The sequence below is a fragment of the Aythya marila genome (assembly GCF_965140915.1).
Source record: "Aythya marila genome assembly, chromosome: 26".
NCBI lineage: Eukaryota > Metazoa > Chordata > Aves > Anseriformes > Anatidae > Aythya > Aythya marila.
This window is the reverse complement of record NC_139067.1, coordinates 2950068-2969461: the sequence shown is the minus strand read 5'-3', so window position 1 is coordinate 2969461 and position 19394 is coordinate 2950068. Positions and strand designations below refer to the sequence as shown.

The window sequence follows — 19394 nt, the reverse complement described above, 5'->3', positions numbered from 1 at the left end:
TGTTGTCACCCTCTTCCAAGAAGATCCAGAGACTAACGTCAGCACGGACGATGATTTAATTTGCCTTTTCTCCTCAAGAAATTAGTTTTAAAAACTTAATTCCACTGGACATTGTTTACACTTCAGGGTATGTTCTGAGGCCTAGAATCTTGGTGGAGCTCAGTAACAGCCCCATCCCACACAAAAACACGCCAGCATTTCCCTTCCCAACATCACAAACCCATCCCACCAGCAGCTATGCGAATATAAAGAAGGGGAGGTGTCACTGGTTTTTTGTTTGTTTTTGTTTTTCTAACTTTACTCACGCTAGGAGTTTGGTATCAGTAATGTCTTCAGACTGAAATTAAGTCACACAAACCCATTTCTGTTCATGTATTTTTATCTCCCTATTACACGTGCAAAAACAAATCACTGGTCTGAACTTTTTCAACCACGTATTTGCAATTACCACAGTTATGTCAGACTAGATTATTTTTTAATCTTCTGTTCATCAGAAAATGAACTATGCTAACAAGCATCCAAACGTTGACGTGGAGATTTGAAATCCCCCTTGGGTAATGCTGACCCTTCTCACAAAATTGACTGTGTACATTTCTTGATTGTAGCAAACATCTGATCTCATGGAAAAGCTGGATGCCCCTTGGATATCACTGGAACAGAATTAACGTAGTGAAAAGGTGATGATAATTCAGATAGCTTAAGAAAACCTCTGTTTACAGGTAGAAGGCCACAGAGGCATTCTAGATTGAGACAGAACCCTGAGCTACTCACAATTCTGAATAGGAAACCTGCCGAGGGAGCCCCATCCTGCTTTGCAATCCTACCAGTCACGGGCTAGCATCACGCGTACTTGTCGTCTCCATCATTCAGGAAGCATCTGCCGTAATACCTGTGGCATGAATATTTATCAGCAAAGTGGGACTATTAAAGTTTCTGAGTCAGAAATAAATTAATCAAGATTATAGCGTGAGTCAATGCGGAGCCAGAAATAGCATTCAGAAGTCCTGACTTTCAGCCCTGTTCTCTAACCACTACACAGGTTCCTTAAGGCAGTTGAATGATGTAATTAATGTTTGTAAAGTAATTTGAATCCTTGGATGGAAAATGCTATGACAATAGCTAGGTTGGAGGGACAGAAAGCCACATGATAATGGAAGAGAAACAATGGCTGTAAATTCCTGCGAAAGGCCTCTCGTACCAAAGAGCAATAAGAAGTTTTTTCTTACAGAAAGTTGGTTCAAGTCAAACATGTCACAAGCCACCTGATTTATCTCCACAAGCTGAGCTAAGCTAATTGCACAATTTTATGCCTGTGGTTTCACAGTGTTCTACCTCTTGGAAGCAATTTAAGGAAAGGATGATCTAAAATCTAACCAGAAGTTGGTTTTAGTTCCTTCTGAGCCCAAAACCTGAAAAAATGTTAACTTGTCGGTAAGGTGAATGCTACCCCTCTGTATGAATATCTTGGGTATAGAAAACCTGAATTCTTCTTTACTTTTGGTTTTTGATCCTAGGGCTTCGAGTTAAGCAGCAAGTTTGTTACAGCCAGGAGGGCGCCCAGCTGCCAGGCATCACACCGGCGGACAGCAGGCAAACACAATGGGAGGCTTCATCCTGTGGGACAACCGAGGCAGCTTTCTTTCCGCAGGAGGTAGCAGTAAGTACTGGAAATGCTTTCTTGATATTTTGTATTTAGCAAAATCAAACGTACAGACCTTGGAGACGGCCTCCAAAAAAGATTGCTACAGATAGTCCCATCTTCTAACCTTGCTCCCTTGCACTTTTCAAGCATTCACCTCTCACCTCTCTCTGGTAACATTTTGCCTCCTAGTGGAGGGCACCAATACAGAAAAACCTGTATTAAGAAAAAAGTGCTTTCTCTTGCGATGGAGAAATAGCTGAATTGTTTGCAAAAGGTCGAGTCAGAGTTCAGAGGTAGCTTGTGTAGAAAATTCACGGTTTCCTGGTTCTGAGCCTTACCCCACAAGAAATGCTTGCTGTTTCTGTTCCAACCGCGCTGCTGCAACTTTCTTCTACCACTCCTTTCTCTACAAGCCCAAACCTTTCTATACCAGGTTAAACAAGCATTTGCAATAAGCAAACAATACAAATTATTCGACACGCCGATAGTCATTAGACACCAACCTCATTTCCAGCACACCTCTCCCTACCCCAATCCAACCCACCGGTGCCCCAGCTTACAGCAGCTCATTATGTGGGCAAGGGCAAAAAGGAAACATCCAGAACTCAAGGTCAGAGGTGCATGGTGGTGATGCCAGAGATGAAATGAGGAGATGAAATCCAGTGTGCAGGAAATAATTCTTCCTAGCTATGTCACACCTCAGACCACGCACTTCCAGAGCAGCCAACAAGAAGAAAATCGTTGGTGTTCCAGCAGCCCCTCTCTGAGAGGGAATTACCAGTGTCTGCTCATCAGCACTAACCCTTTGCTTTTCCAAGTCAGGCTGAGAATAACAGAATAAATACATGTTGAATGTGGTTTTCATTTCAATACATGTTTTTAAAGGCAGTGGCCACTTCTCAGCATGGAAACAACGGGACTTCAGCTACAGCTAACCCACACCAGCCAGCTTTGGCTGCGTGTTAATCCTTGACAGCATCGCTGTGGGCTGAAGCAGGGCTGTCACTTTGCAGATGCTCACCACCTCGCTGGCAGCTGTCTGCACCTAGGTAGCACCACTAGCTTCAGGAGGGATGCTGGGGATGGGAACATGACTTCTCTTCTGCAGTTGGCCCAGCATTGAAGTGCTGAGCGCTGAAAAACATTCACTGCTTTCACTGGGAACAGGGAGAAAGCACTAGAAGGGAGCAGCTGCCTTTCTGTCGCAGCGCACACTGGAGGAGGGCAGTTACCTTAGCACCCACCCACCCCGTCTGGCGGGCGCTCTGGGCTCAGGCCCAGAAATAACAGAGGGAAGCCAGCAAAATGGGGCACTAGTCAGGGTGCAGTAGGGAAGGGATGAGTAATTTCAAAACCGCCTGTAAATAGAGGAAAGGAAAGGGGTGGAATAAAAGGGATGGGGTGGAAGATAAAAAGCAACCTGACAAAATGTGTTCTATGCATACTTTTATTAATAAAATATAAGATTTACAGCATATGTCAACGGACAGTGTTTAAAGAATTACCTAGTTGGATAGTATGACACCAGAGTCAGTAGCTGGTTTTGTTGAGGGTAGTACTAAGCCTCAGGTGACATGCCAGGGATCACCGCTACTGATAAAAACAAAAATCTTTCCCAAGATAGCTTTAGAAATCCTGAAACCCAACACGCACAGCTGAGGTCCAAGAGGCAGTTGTACTTGAGTGTAGTATTGCTAGAAGGCTGCAGTTTGATCTAAGCCACCTCTGCCTGCTCACTCCTGCATCTTCTTCGTATCCTCCCTTCTGTCTGTGCTAAGCAGCTTGTCGTGTGTTCAGTGCATCGTTCAGGATAGACACACATATCAGAGCAGCAGGCTTGCTACCACAAACCTCAATCTTCCCAAAATAGCAATTAAACCTACGCCTGTTTTGGCAGAAATGGAGATGAATTTTTACCAGCTCTGATGCTGAAGTAGTGTCTGGTTACCCCTTTGCCCTTGTGATAAGGTAACGGATGAACCTTGGCCCTGACCCTGTCAAACACCTCTCTGCATGGCAAATGTTACTCAACAAGTTGTTTCCCTCCCTGCTCGCAAGGATTTGAGTAAAATTAGTCACATGCTGGGTAAGTGGGGGTAGGGCCTGCGGGTTTATTCACCCATTGGATAACAGCTGCTGTCCCTGGGGGAGGGGTTTTCTTTTTCTTTTTTTTTTTTTTTAAATACACAAGGCTAACAGGTGAAAATGGTAAAATCCTTACAAAGGCTCATGGGCAGGCATGCATGTTACAAGACACATACTGTATCGAAGAGAACCAGATCTAATATTATCATCTTTACAGTTTCAAACCACTGCACAAGGACTTAAAGAAATTAAAGCATGGTTGCAAGAGTAGTCTTGTTAACAATGTCTAACCCAGCCATAATTTTACAGCAGTATCTTATTTGATCAAATCAGAGAGGCATTATGCTAGCTATCTATAACTAAGCCACAGAAATCATTTAAATCTAGGGAACTGAAAAGTGAAAGTCCTCCCAGTCAAGGTAAGTCCACCACGACTTTAAGCTTCATTCTGAACATTTCCTTGAAGGAAGAGTAAACCTAAAAACACAATTAGCAAAAATATCCGGAGGTAAAAACTCATGAGCCTTATAAAGCATCAGTTCATCTTTGGATAAGCCTTATTTGCTGAAGAGTTTAAATCTCTCAAAAAGCTATGAACATATATTTCATGCAGCTTCTGTACTCCACGTATTTTCTGATCGTTGCACCACTTAACGTTTCTGTAAGTGCAGTAACTTAGCAAAGCCAAAAGCCAGAAACACTTGCATGGTAAAACTACATTTCCACTCAGTTACCGATACAATAAAATACAGGAAAATAGAGCATCTCAGAATGCAGCGTAGTAGTTATCTACGTAATCACTTGGTATCTTGAACTACGTAACATCATACTGCTAGACAAGAATTCAAACAACTCGTTAAAAAGCCACAAGGGACTTTGTACTCTAAACAAGGCATTAAAGGTATTGCATCCCAAAACAAGGCATGAAAGAAACCAGATGAAACTGAGCATTAAAAAGCGAGTCCCATAACATAGGTTTTAAACCTGCAACTTTTATTCCCGTTCCAACTTAAGCAATAGCTTTAAGAGCGAGCCTTTAAGGATACTGGAGCAGTACCTGACCTGTTCAGATTACAGAAAATCTGACAGCAGTTTGTGATTGCAAAATGCAGGTGGTCACACACGATAAGGCTGGTATCGTTGTCATTCACAAATGAATGCGGATACTCATGAAATCCCTCCCTCTCTTCGTTCCCATGAAAAATAATTAATACTGGTTAAAATCATTACAAAAAACATCATTTTATTTTCATGCATCTAAGGTAAAACACAGAGTATTTGTATAAAGAGGTAGATTAAAAAAAGAAAACAGATTCTCCATTCTTTGTCACTTTTATTCAGTAGTTTTTTTTTTTCCTTATTTTCTCTTTTTTGGTGCCAGACATGGCAAGGAGTGATTACAGTCAACTGTTTATTAAAACATTTGTTGCAACACAGACCCCCTTTACCACTGACCCCAAACGGACCCATTTCATGTGCTTTATTTTGTTTTTTTCTCTATACACCACCACCAGGGCTAGGTGGAGGGGGATGGAAGGGAAAGGGGGAGTCCAGGAGGCCAGAAGGAGGAATGCTACAAGCCACAGCAAGAATGAGCTGTATTTAATAAAAAAAGGGGGCCACAAATGATACAGTAATGAGGTTACACAATTAAATCCCATAGCATGATTGAAGGCTTTCCCTGTGTTTGACGTCATCACAATGGAAGGCATAAAAAGTGGAGTAAACCGATGTTGATACAGTCCAATCTAGTCCATTAGGCAAGATGGTGCAAGTAGTCATTTAAATTAAAAAGTGCCCTATCCTCACCTAAATGGCTAGCAGACATGGAGAACTCGGTGACAGATCGACAGAGCTTTCTCCATGTAGCTATAAAAGTGTGTTGTCATATGGCACATTTTTAAACACTGGAAAGGGGTGCCATAATGGACCTCATTCGCTTTGTTTACAGGTACAAATGCTAGATTCAACTATTTCAACTATGCAGGAAGTGGACTCTTCAGTTAGGAATGCCAACCCTAATTCATTTTGTCTTGAAATATATACAAGTTGTTTGTAGTAGCTACAGCAATGATGTTTTCCTTGGGATGCCAGGCTGTGTGTAGAATCTTCTTGTTGAAGTCTAGGCTGTCAACGCTAATTTCATCCTTCTTTCGCTTACCACTCGCGCATACTTTACGGGGCTTCAAAACCGTACGGGGCTTATTGTTTTCCCGTGATGCCTCTAAGGTGATGTCTCGCTTCGTGTTTCTGTCAAACATTCTGAAGAAGTTGTTGTACGATCCTGTCATGACAATGCTGCAGAGAAGGGGAAGGAACAAAGCAAAAGTTTAGTTGAAGAGAACTTCCGTTAAACTGCAGGGTCCCACCTAAAGTCCTGCCTTATTATACATAACAGCGGCCAACATCCTTCCACATACCTTCTACAATATCAACTGAAGGTAAGGCAGCCTCTGAATGTTTAAAACGTTTTAAAGATAGGTGTCTTTCTTTGATTTGCCCTTTTTGCTACAACATGGGGAGGTTAAGGCTAATGTGTTAACATCTACTGAAGTACAAAAATACTATCCAAGCCAGTTCATGAATAAAAATGTATTTGAGGCCATGCTTCAGAAGACTGCTTTGAGAAAAACATGGAAATGTCTTAAGGACATACAGAGAGGAGTAAACTTACCTGTCTGATCCATTCCAGCAGCATTCAAATTTGTCAAAAATGCAATCGTTTTCATACAGTGAACAAAGTTTACTTCTGAGGTATTCATGCACCTGGAAAAGAGAGAAACTGAATGATTTCTGAACACGACACACCTGTAAAATAGCCTTGCTATGTTCCAAAACCAACCCTGTATCTCACATAGTGCTTACACCCTACTCACAGGAGCATACACAGCTCCCTCCTTTGACCGTACAAAGAGCAAAACAAAGCAACATGTGAATTCACATAGTCTGCTCTACAGCGGTTTCAAAAATGCACATAAATAGTAGCAAGGGACTCAGGGCAGGGAAAAAGAGGTCTGCAACTCTTTAAAATACTTTCCCTGTCCGAGCAGTTGCCATACCCTTACTACTGTTTCAGAAATCTGAAAGTGTGTGTGAAACTTTGCTTCTTTCTGAAAACCCTGTTTGGGGACTATCTTCCTCCTATGGATGATGAGGAGGATCCCCCTTCAGAAACTCTCACAAAACCAGCTTGAACACCGCAGCAGTTCTCAGTGTCAGCTTGAAGCCTTTTCTGCAAAGGAAATGTTTTACCTCCACTTTTTTCCAGGAAAGAACAGGTCAACTGCAGGCTGTAAAACAGATGTGCTGTCTCACAGCTGAACATTACCTTTCCCCCATTTCTGCTATCTAAGAGAGACTTTAATACCCAAACAAAGTTTTGGGTTCTGCAATCAACCTGCAAATAGCAAGAGCCTTTAGCACGTGTGTGCAACCTGCCCATCTCACAGATGCTTTGTCTGGATGTAGAGATTTACAGACAAAATTTTAACTGCTGTATCAAGAATAGGACTCCGTGTCCTTCAAGCTTTTAACTTCTAGCATATGATTTTTTCACCAAATACCTGGTATGTTTCCACAGGTCTGTTTTCCATATTTAAATCCCAGATCTTCACTGACAGATAGTCTCTAGTCATCATGTAACGACCACTATGGCTAAATTTGACATCAGATATGGAAGAGATGATTTCAGAGAAAAATGATCTGTTGCTAGGATCTTCTGGTTCTTCAAACACTGTACAAAAATAAAACAGGCATTTCAAGAGGTAAGTTTACATCTGTCCCAGTACAAGACACCAAAACTAGGTTAATTAGGTTAATTTTTTACAATGCACTTACCATGTTAGGCTAGTCTGCCTAAATTACGTATTATAAAACTCTCCCATTGAAAGTTGTTTTATGATTGCCATAAAATGGCATGACATCTATTGTCATTGCAAATCAAGGTTGGCTTCCAAATAAGTGAACTGCTTGGTAGTGTTTGGACACTTCATTCACACATGTAAGATTTCCAGTTTCAAGCACAGACCATTCTCAGGCAGTATTTGAGCTGAGAAAGTCTGCAGAAAGCTATTCCCAGTCCTGCTGTCTAGGCAGACACCCCAGCTTAAGTTACTAGTAGTTTTATTCACTACTTTCATTCTGAAAAAATATGAATCTAAGACTCATTTAGATTTTAGGTTTTGGATCTACTTTATGTATTTATATAGGATTGCTGTAGCATACTTATATATATGCATGCACACAAACACCTCACTGTTCAATGATTTAACACAACTTACTATTAAGCATTTTAATGTATCCATACTGAGAGCCCAGTTTCACCTAGCAGCAAGACATCGTCCTCCACAGAAAACAAGCAACAGAACTTACATTTCGAATGTCTGTCACAGAGTGCTGATGCTCTCATATCGCAGAGACGAATCGTTCCTTTACTGCTGCTGTATACAAATGTGTTACAGCTGTTTGGGTGGAACTCTGCAGCCGTTATCACCTCTGTCAGCTCTTCCATGTTGGCAGGCTTAATATCTACAATATCTACACCATTTTGTTAAGGAATTTTCTCCAGTTTTCACAACGTATTTTTCAGTTTAAAAGATATTCAACAATTCATCAAAATACATCTGAAATAGCCAAATAGAATTAAAACAAGCCAACAAAAACAAAAGGAACACAATACTTGAAATCTGGAAGCAGGACAGGAATTTGATGCCAAAGGCTGCGGGAGCCAGTCACAAACTGGATAAAAAAAATAAGATCAAGTCCCACAACTTGTCTAGAAAGCAAGGCTGTAACATAGCTTCAAGTTTTTTCTTAAAACAAAAGTCTGTTTAATGTTTTGCTCCACTCCAGCAGTAATTCTATAGTACAGATGTCACTTAAGTTTTGTCAGCTAGAGTTTTGCTTAAATTCCACTTACGCTGCTACATTATGAAGCAGGCATGTGCCACTTCTGCTTAGGATTTTACTGATCAAGCCTCTGCTCCCAGTAACGGGGCTGAATACGTATTCCTACGATCCTACTGCCTGCAATGTTCACAGGTACACATGTGGAAATAGATGGTATGCAGGATAAAAAGAATTGAGATAGAGAATGATCCTTGTCTGACTCTTCATTTTAAACTACAAGTCAGGAAAAATTTTCACAGGACATTTTATTATACCGCTGCCTTCCAAAATTCCCAAACTGCTTGTTTAGCTTGAAGCCTTAAGCATTTTTGCCTCCTTTAGGAGTGCCTGTTTTTCACCATGCACGTAACAAATTCTGCTCATACTGCTCCAAAACCAGGAAGTGGAGAAACATGCTGTACAGAAACTTTTCATGAAAGGGAAAAAAAAAACACACAATAGCTTTGCTGTAACCAAGTCATTTCCATCACACGAATCAATGCCAAAAAGATACTAAAACTTCTGTCTGTAATTTCTAGGTGCCACAGATTAATACGCAAGTCATCTGCAGATAAGTATGTTTCATAGTCACTATTAATGGAGATGGAATTGATGTGATACGTGTGAGCATTGGCAAATATTCTTCGTGGACTAGCTTCAACCATGAGGTCCATGGGCCTGAATACTGGCACCTGCAAGGTACAAAGCAACAGAAGTCTGAGTTAAGTGTACTGAGTGCATGCAAGTGCCACACACAAACATCAGCACTCACGGTCTTTCAATGCACCATGTTCACTAAAATATCTCAAAATCATCTCGGAAGTAAAAGTGCCTGCAAAAGGGCAGGCACAAAATTAGGGTTTCGCTGGATGACACCTGGGGAACCACAGAAAGTGGAGTTCACCACACAATGGAGCAACCACTGAGCCACATGCCAGCCTGCATACCTTCAAAAGAAGGGAACACTCAGATGCATACACACAGCTTACTGAAATGCACGTTCATCTGGTCTCCCGTGAGACCAGCGATGGCTCATTCACTCACCCGTAGTGTTGTAACTGTAGTAGGATCCCTATACCGTCCATCTTCTTCCTTTAAATTATAGCCTTCTGGTCTTTTGTCCCTTTCACTGATTTTCCATAGCTTTATTGTTTTATCTGCAAAGAAGGAGCCACAGCTGCAAATCAAAGCTCTAGCAAAGGCACTAGTCTTCACCTGATGCACTTTAACACGAACACTAACAATAGCAGACCACCTACGTGTACCAAAAAAGACAAAAATACTGCTTGGAGATTGGGACCTCATTTGGATAGAAATTTTGCTTCATCTCCAAATTACACAAAGGAAAACAAGACATCATGAAAAGCATTAAAAAGACCTCCTCCACAGTTTGTTCTTTTAAGAAAAAGTTAGAGCAAGTTTCAGTTTGGCTTGTTATGAATGACTAATGCAAGCTCTCTCAGTTATACACGTAAAGGTACTGAATGACAGATTAGCTAAGCTCCTCTGCTGTACAGCAAGGAGGAAATCTCTACTACACCCCTCCATGTCATGGGGCTGCTGTTCCCAGGTAAGATGGAACAGCCAGGCAGTTAAGCACCATAATTCTTCTGCAGCCATATCCCTAGATACCCGCATTTAAAACAAACTTGCTTCCAGCCTTTTGAAAGTGAGGAGGATTAGACAAAATCCCAACAGCCACGCTACGTAACAACACAACTGTGAATTTTATACAGTAATAAGTCAAAACTTACCATTTGTAGACAATAAAAACTGAGCAGCATTTTTCTGGGGTAACCACCTAATTTTGTTGATCTTCTCTTCAATTTCTAAACTTTTCAAGTAGTCAAACTCTGGTTCATGGCTTTGAAAGGTACTGTAAACATTGTATTCTCCCCTACTGTGAGACTGGGTTTTGTTCTAAAAAGAGAATTAAATGATCAAGATATGGATGCAACGTACAGAACACTTTACAAGGCTGCAGGCAGAAGCCAGAACTAGATATTTACAGTGAGATACGCAGGCACACTGCTAGCTAGCATAAGAGTAGGTTAAGACTTCTACACTGTACATCAGTGTAAAGCTACTTATTGCAGCAGCTCCTGATTATTACAGTTTTCAGAATCTCCCTTCACCACATGAATTACAAGTTCACTTTCCCCTTTCATGTTAGCTCGTAAGTTCAGCTGCTCAGAATTAAAGTTTACCTCAACACAAATGTTAAGTTTGTTAAATGTTTATGTGCTTAAAAGAAGTCAAGCTTTCCACCTGTAAGGAAGATATTCCCCAAAAAAGGAGCAGTCACAGGTAACACAAGTCTACTCTGTGGTAAGTTCAGCTCATCACAAGATTCCTACCTGTCACCTCTACGAACAGCTCTGCCCGTCTAGTCTGCTTTATAACCTCCCCACTCCCTGAACTGTTCTCCTGAACACTCCCTGAATTGTTCTTCTGAACTTCTGAACTGTTTAAGAAGTTCTTAAACTTCTGCTTCTCCCTCACTCTGATGGAAAAAAACCTTAACATCTGATGAATACATCTTTGACACGAGAAGTCACAACAGCAGCTAGCCTGTTTGACACACTGAAAACCTCCAAACTTGCACAATTCCTCTTCTTTCTAAAGGTTCTGTTTCAGGCAGCAGCTTCTGAGCACTAACACCACTGCAGGGGTGGAACCTTGCGTTCCCTCCCATGGGTAGGGTGACAATACTGCAGCCCCTCTGAAGCAATGCTTCAAAAGGGACTTCTCAGGTGTACCTGAGATGAGTTCAGGCTTTATTTTGTCCTAGACTCCCGTTCCACCCGTTTCAGGAGGTTGCACCATGAGATTCCTTTCCTGTGATATGTTCTCGACTAGGGACTTCGCTCCTTCCCTGGTGCACCTCGTGTCCATCCATTCGTTTCATCCTTTCATGCCTCACTAGGACGAGCTTCTCGATACTATCCTTGCTAGCCCACATTTGTCACATTCCCTGCATCACTGTCTCTTGCTTCATACCCTGCAATTAATGGCTGGCAGGAACCCTCACATTTTACAATAAGCTTCAGGGGAAGGGAAAAGTGGAAAAAACGCCTTAGAAATAATTTGGCACTAGAATATCGTACCACACCTATCCAATTATGCTGGCTTTCCCACCTCAGAGAACGGAAGGAACTTTGTTCCAAGTTTCTGTTAGACCTAACAAGTTCAGCAGGGTTGCTGCATTCAATAGGCAGCTTCTAAAGAAAATCTCTTGAGCTTTAGGAAATGCTGGTCATGATTCAGTGACCTTTCCTTCGGCTCCATGCTTACCATAATGATTCAGGCTTAAACACATTTCTTGTGTATTCTGTTAAAGCTCTACAGGCCTCGAATATTTATAATTAGTATACATCAAGTCCATCCTTGGGAGAGAAAGCAAACTTTCAGCCATCATCTCATCACACGGCACGCTTAAAGCTCCAAACAAGACGACGTGCTGGCCCAAGTGCCTTATGTTAAACTCCAATTTAGGTAATTGCAGGCTGCCTACGCAAATCCCGCCTTCAGTTTCAATTAGAGCCAGTATTCATTTCCTGCCTGACACCTACAGCATGCCACTTGCTTCGAAGGGCTGCCACATTCCAGCCCAGAGGCGGCAGCACTTTGGTGGGGGGTGCTGCACAGCCCTGTGCGTCTCCACAGTGTTTCTGTTTTTCTGGTCTGCAAATGCCTCTGGAATGCAGCATGACAGAAGGTGGGACATAAATCCAACCAGAAGACTTTAAAACAATGGTCTCGTGGACCATCTTTTATATAGAACTTGCCCTAGCCAGTCAGGCCCCTGGCACAGCCACCTGCTGCGGCAGGGAAACCAGGCCCTGCTGCTCACTGCCCAAACACCAAGGAATGAGGCCGTCCAAATCCTGTGCAGCTCAGTGTGGTGACCTTCTTACTACACCCAGCCTCATAGATCAGAAGGGCACAAACCACAGCTTATGCATAAAAACAAACAAACAAAAAAAAACTTACTTGAGAACATGCAGTAAGCTCTTTAAGCCTTCAGCTACATTAAAGGCTCCATAAGGGATGTGAGCAAACAAACGCCCCAAAAGTTTGTGGCTGATTATGAGCTACAGGAGATTACAGTACAGATACCCCCCTACACGCTGTGTTCATCACAGGCTGTGGCCAAAGAAGCTCAGCAAGGCTAAGAGCCAGGAACACCCCGCTAGGTGGCACCAGCTGACCAAAGCGATCTGTGTGCATGGTTGCTGCACATCAGCAGCAGAAAGCAACTTGTGCTGGGGAACCGTGGAATTCTAATGCTTGGGGTTTGTACATCTGGAATTGCATCAAACGCCAAGGGAAGAAGTAACAGCACGACTTCTCCAGGCAGTGAGATGGCAGAAGTGCCTTTTCATGCTCCCCCTAAAGTAAATAAATTCTAATCAAGTCGACTTCTAACTATAAGTTTAAAAACCCAACACTCCATCTCAGCTTTCCCACTTTTACCGTGGGAGAAGAAACCCTTTCGGCATCAGAAGAGCTGTCTGTAGAACTCTACAAAGACCAAAAGAACAAGGGTAATGTGAAAAAATACCCATACCGCTATAACCTAAAGGAGCTAGGTTACAGCTCCCAGTACTGGGAGAGGTTTGATTTGTTTAGTTTTAGTAAAACCTTTAGGTGACTTCATTTATATTACTTTCAGAACTGGAAACTGTGCTCCTAAATCACTTGTACACTGCAGGATCTTGTAATGTTCTAAGACTAATAGAGACTTCAACAAGATCAAACCCTCGATTCTTAATATTTCATCTTCACATCCAAGAGATAACGAAGTGGATTAAGTTTTCAGCAGTCCTTTTATCTTTGATTTCAGTATTAGTTAGGCTACTCGCTGCATAAAAAGCTTAGAGCTAGAAAATCTAGCTTCAAGCTTGCACTGTAAAAGTTCACATGAAAATAAAAGTAGCAGAAAAATATTCAGTAATCTCTATTGATAAAACCAGACTGCTTTGGTTGCCAGGTGGGTTAATAATAAGCCTCTGCTATTACTCATATGCAAACACTAACACTGATTGCTGATTTTAATAATAGGATACACCAACTTCCAGTATTCAAACCATCCAGAGACACGCCTTGACAGTGACCTGTTATCCTTTGAAGGCCAAAAGAAAACAAAGCAATGGATTTTAGGTCCCTTTCTCAGCAAAGGGACCTAGGACTATTGTACTGGATGTTCTTTTCTAACCCAGGTCTGTGGTAACCTCACTGCTCGGGTGTAAGGGTAAACATCTGAAAGCCCGCTAAGTACACTTGTAAGAAACACGTTCACATTCTGGAAGAGATAGAGGAATTCTGTATCTGATGTGGGGATGGGATGCATCAGAGAGAGCAGATCTCACAGGGGAATAAAAAGCTGTGATCAGGATATTTACAGCATAAATTAAATGTATGTACATTGAATGCAGTCATTCAAACTTGGTTTATATTCAGAAACGGTAATGCAGACCCACCCACAAACATACCTTCTGTGGGGATAACAATCTGTCAAGGTACTGATGGCTACAAGCTTTGACTCCACTAAAAGGAGTCAATCAAACCAGAATTTACTTTCCTTCCATGTTTTCCAGTGCTGTGCTTTAAATTAGACACTAAGTGCTACCAACAAACACTGTTCCATATAAGAGATAAAACAGCTAGGCAGTTTAAAAGCTAACTTCAAATGTGAGTAAAATTACTGCAGACATGAAGAAAAACTCTAGCTCCAGTTCAAAAGCAACATGAGATGTAGCCCTACAGTTTTAAAAGAATTCCCTCTAGCACTAAGACTTTCATGTGAAGCATTTTAACTAGCAGAAAATCCTAGACCCTTGTAAGGAATCGATGTTGACAGAACCTTGAACTATTTTACCTGATTGATATCAGAATGGAAAAGGTCACAGCTACATTCGCATTTAAGAGCGATTCTTATTTCCCCAACTTACAGTGAGATCTGAAGTAACAAACCGAGCCAAGTCGAGCACTGTAAGATGAATTTTAGCTTCCCCAAGGTCTTCAGGCGCCCTCCCCTCCCCCTTCTTCCCCCACCTCACTTTAAGCAGTGCCTGCACCACAGCATTAAAATTGAAGTCATTTCTAACAGCATCACCAAGTCATTAGTAATTCCTTTACTTTTACATTTCATTATTTTAATCACTTATTATGCAAGCATATGCTCTGTGAAGTTTGTTATAAAAACATACACCTTTCCTTTAAAAAAAAATAAATGGCAAAGGAAAATATTAAATGCACTTGAAGTAGTTATCACTCACCTCCTGCTCCTGTTGAAAGATGACGACTCTACCTCCTTTGTCTCCTGTTGCTAACAACTCTCCAGAATGGTTAAATTCTACTGTAGAAATTATATCCGCTGCAAAGGAACAAAAATAAAGCCCAGAAATTAATTATTCTTGTAAATACTCAATGGTCAAGAAAGCTGCCATTTGAGATAAAACCATACACTTCAGTTCCCCTACACTTAAGTTATAGAACGCAAGCAGGAGCTCCTTTAAAGATAAAGGCACAGCCTGTAAAAGTTATATACTTGAAAACCCATTATTAGGCTCAGTCATCTGCCAAGTTATTTTAAAGGCCCTACCTGGTCACTTCTTACAACTGCTTTTGTTAGGACTCCTGCTCTAGGGTAGGGATAGAAAGGGATGTTCAAGCTGTAATGTCAGTGAACGTCTGTGTGCAGGTATTGCTACATTTTCTGCATTCCTGTAGAAGAACTGGACACAAGCACTTCCCATCTGAGTTTTTATCTTTAAGGACTACACACATTTGAGAACTTAAAGGAAAAACTCCAAGGGTGGAGCTGTTCAGACATCAGCACCTAAGGAACGCAAGGATGTGGAACAAACAGCTGCAGCTGGCTCCAAGTTCAGCAGGCTGACTCAAAAACCCAAGTAACTTTTTGGGATGAGCAAGCTTTACATTACCAGGTATTTCTACAGGAGGTGCTAAAATTAAATAGTGCATATATACAGGCAAAATTCACATAATACTGAATCGATCTGTTTACGAAGCAAAAAGATAGATAAAAGGATAAAGGACATTGCAGCTCAAGCAAAACGTATTTTGAAACACGCCCCACAATACTTTCAAGTGTTGGAAGGCAGACTGTGCTGGGAACACCAATGTCAAGTTGCAGCGTATTGGAGCTACATAAATCTGGGTTTCTGCAGAAGCAGGTACCTGTGGTTTGTACATCCACAATTCAGGCTAGTGCACCTCCATGTTAGCCTGAAGTAGACAAGCAACATCCAACTTCTCTCTTGGATGGCTTTTCATGGCTTTTCATTTTGTGTTTTGTAGCTTAGCAAAGCCCAGTACATGCTGTACAAACTGAAAGCCACTGCTAGCCATCCTATCAACAGCAGCATCTTAGAGATAGCAACAGTCTTATTGCATCTTGAAGTAGAATGAATACAAGTCCTGCATGTTCCAATAGCAAAATGAAACTTACATCATTCGTGGTTGTCCTAAACACAGGGGTGGTGGCCTCTGAGGACATGAGCAAGCTGTTGGTTACTGCATTACGCAGCAGCTCCGAGCACGCAGCACACACACAGCACAGCCCTCTGAAAACTGCCCAATGCAAAGGCAGCCTCACCAAGCAGGCCAACCCCAGCTGCAACACCCTGAGATGTGAAAGATGCAGAGTCAGAATCCTGGCACGGAGCTCAGGCAGGTTTTCTGACACACTGCACAGACTCACCACGGTTATATGGCAGTGCTGAAACACACGGGCTGAAATTCCTCAAGAACACTGCGCTAGGAACATGAATATGAAACAAGCTTTTACGTAGAGAAACCAGGATCCAGATCTGATGGTAAAAATCTGGATTTGAGTGCACAGAGGGATGCTTTTCTTCTGGAAGCTAGCTGCTACTTGGTCCATGCGTTCACATAACCCTGACCAAGATCAGGTGATTCCTCTCCCATCTGTAAGACTTTCACAGGTGGACATAACCATACATAACCTTCACATAAAATTCATCACATCTAGTATGCAGAAGGTGAAGTGCAAACCAAACTGATTCTGATTACTCCATACAATGCAAGCCCCACTGCCGTAATCCTCTAATAGGAAAAGACCTAAAGAAAGTTAAGAATTAACTGAGGAAAACCAAGATACCTCACTTCTTACCAGTGAGAAGGGCACACATTTTGTGAAGCATTCAGAAACACTGCAAGCTGAGCCAGTGTGAGAACAGAAGAAAACACAGCACTGTCTCAGCAGACCAAAGTGTGGGTATGCACAAGAGGAAAAGTTTGCCTTAGAAATCTAATATAGATATCAAAATCTATATTCATCACAGCACTTTTTGATGAAAGCTTTGATGAAAGGCACTAAGAAGTTTTGCAAGTCAAAGGCCTTCAGATTGAAGCCTTACAATCCAAAACAACAGCAGCCAGAAATCCCGATTTTAAGGATTTGTTACTGTATGGTATACAACTCTCACACATCACAGAAAGCTAATCACTTCTCTAACAGTTCTAGACATCCTCACCTTTTGCATTTATTTTAATTTTCAAGTTCATCTGAACTTGGAGATCACTGACGTGCAGAAGTTGATAAAACTCCTGCTTTGCTGTTAGGCTCAACTCCATCCACGACCGAACTTTCGGCACCAACGCCCCCATGCCTCCAAAAAACCCAGCAAGCCCCAACAGTGCTGACAGAACTGACTGGTGACCAGCTCCATGCAAGAGATATTTTCAAGTCCTTGGACCAATTTCATTTTTAATTAGAAAAAAACATCCTTTAGCAGCAATCACAACAGAAAAATAAGTCATTATTTTTTAAATTCAAGCTATACCTATGGAATCTTATGTGCCTTCTACCCTGAGAGCTTGGACTATTCTCCTTCCAAGGACAAAACCAAACGTGCTGGAAAAGTAGCCAGAAAAATGCTTTCTTTTTAACTAGTCCCACAACAGCACCGGGATGCATATTTTACACAAAATCAGTACAGGAGAACAAAGCAACCAATCATGCATTTTAAATCCAATAACTCACCGTTCAGGATATTGTATTCCCATACCTTGGTCAAAGAAAGAGACAGACATCAAGGCACTGGTGGTGAACTGGGCGGATTTAATAGTGTTTGCGAATTGACAGGGGAAGCATTTCATCTTCCGCAGTGCACTGATTCGCCCGTGTGTTTTCATCTGTATTAACACCCTTGTTGCCAGATAAAAATCAATGTTATCCTTTGCTTTTCAAATGCTAACTGTAATTCCCAGGATAGCTACATGTAGGGTTATTTTAGTCCTTCAGTGCTGCAACGAGCCCGAGAGCATGTATAGATCGTGCTGCCTTCTCTGCCTCCTCCCTTTTGGGCGTGCTATTTTTTGCTCCGGTCTCTAGGTGGGAGTCTTGCAAACACAGAGGGCTGCTTTCCCTGCCCAGGAGCCTGCACACGATCATTTGTGTGCAAACAGCGCTGGGGAGGAACACGGCAGGCAGCAGAGCGGTACGGTGCTCTGCTGTCACTACCACCAGTGGCTTGGAGAAAGGGACGCATCCATTGCTTACCGCCCAAGCATTCCAGTGCCTTCCTCTTCGAGCAGAGATAAGCAACCACCAGAACCTCATCTGATAACCATGCCCCCACAGGATACAGTTAGAGCAGCAGCATCTGTGAAGAGACCTGAACCGAGCTGCCAACACGCAGCAGCCGTGCCTCGAGAGGTCGGATGTGCAGATCTTCTCCCCCCAGCACCTTGGGACATCTTGGACACCGAGACGAAGCGTGACCCTTCGGCTGCTGAGCTTTCAGACGTTCACTACAGTGCAACATCAGGCACACACGACATGGACATTGTCCTGACAAAACCAAAACCCAATGCAAATGGGCATCTACGGTCCCAAGGTGTTCTTGCAATACCTGTATCATGTCTACCACTTGTGTATCAGCTTGGGGCAGACACGTCTGGGTTACCCTAATCTGTCCTTGAACATTTAAATAGAGCTGTCCTTTAGTTCCACTAAAAATCCCTTCATAGACACTTGTTACCACTGTCCCCACACTTCTGAGACCTAAATAACAGCTCTCATCGACCTAAAAGCAGAGAGAAATATGCACAACCTGAAGTCCATTTGCTATTGTGCCTGCACACCACAAAGGGAAAACGTGCAGCAGGTTGGCTTGGTGGCAGTGGCTGGGGCGCAGGGAAGACGTCTGTCTCCAAGCCTTGCTGACAGCTAAAGCCACGTGCCCACAGCTCATGTAAAAGGGAGCCAAGCTCCTAAGCGGTTCCTACTGGTGGCAGACGTTCCTTCCAGTAATACCCTAGCAGGAGAATCACCCCAACACAAGCACTATTTGTTTCCTAGGGGCTTCTAAAGATGGCAACCACGAATATTGAATTTTTAGTCAATACTTGTAGCATCAAATTTTATTATTTTGGGTGACTCACCTTACAACATGACAGGGCTTTACAGCCTGGTGTTGGACCACACTAATTCACAGTTCCAGTAGATAAATACCAAATACATAATAAATACCAAACATAAGATGGACTGAAACAATAAAACCAATATCAAACAGGAACACAACTAAAATCCTGCACAATGGCCATGAGGCAGGACCCCAAGCTCACCTTCATACCAAACCACAAAGTCCATTTGTTTGAAAGTGTTCTCACAGGGGACCAAGACCAAGGTTATCATCACTAATGCAGAAAAAGCTCCATTTCTTGCTTAGGAAGTGCTTTCTTTTACAATTGTTTTATTAACATATTTCATTTTGCTGCTACGTGT

The 19394-nt window shown here is 42.2% G+C and overlaps 1 protein-coding gene across 1 annotated transcript in view; it reads right to left on the bottom strand.

Moving 5' to 3' along the window:
* Positions 1-4953: 4953 nt before the first annotated feature.
* The window catches only part of PPP2R2A (protein phosphatase 2 regulatory subunit Balpha), a 37835-nt gene continuing 23394 nt past the window's right edge, over positions 4954-19394 (bottom strand). Inside the window, exons 3-10 of the mRNA XM_082779505.1 lie at positions 14896-14993; positions 10369-10534; positions 9659-9771; positions 9129-9306; positions 8099-8263; positions 7291-7460; positions 6402-6493; positions 4954-6025 (exon numbers count right to left, since the gene is read on the bottom strand). Coding sequence (XP_082635631.1) covers positions 5746-6025; positions 6402-6493; positions 7291-7460; positions 8099-8263; positions 9129-9306; positions 9659-9771; positions 10369-10534; positions 14896-14993 — 1262 coding nt within the window. The 3' untranslated portion in view covers positions 4954-5745. The remainder of the gene's footprint in view (positions 6026-6401; positions 6494-7290; positions 7461-8098; positions 8264-9128; positions 9307-9658; positions 9772-10368; positions 10535-14895; positions 14994-19394) is intronic.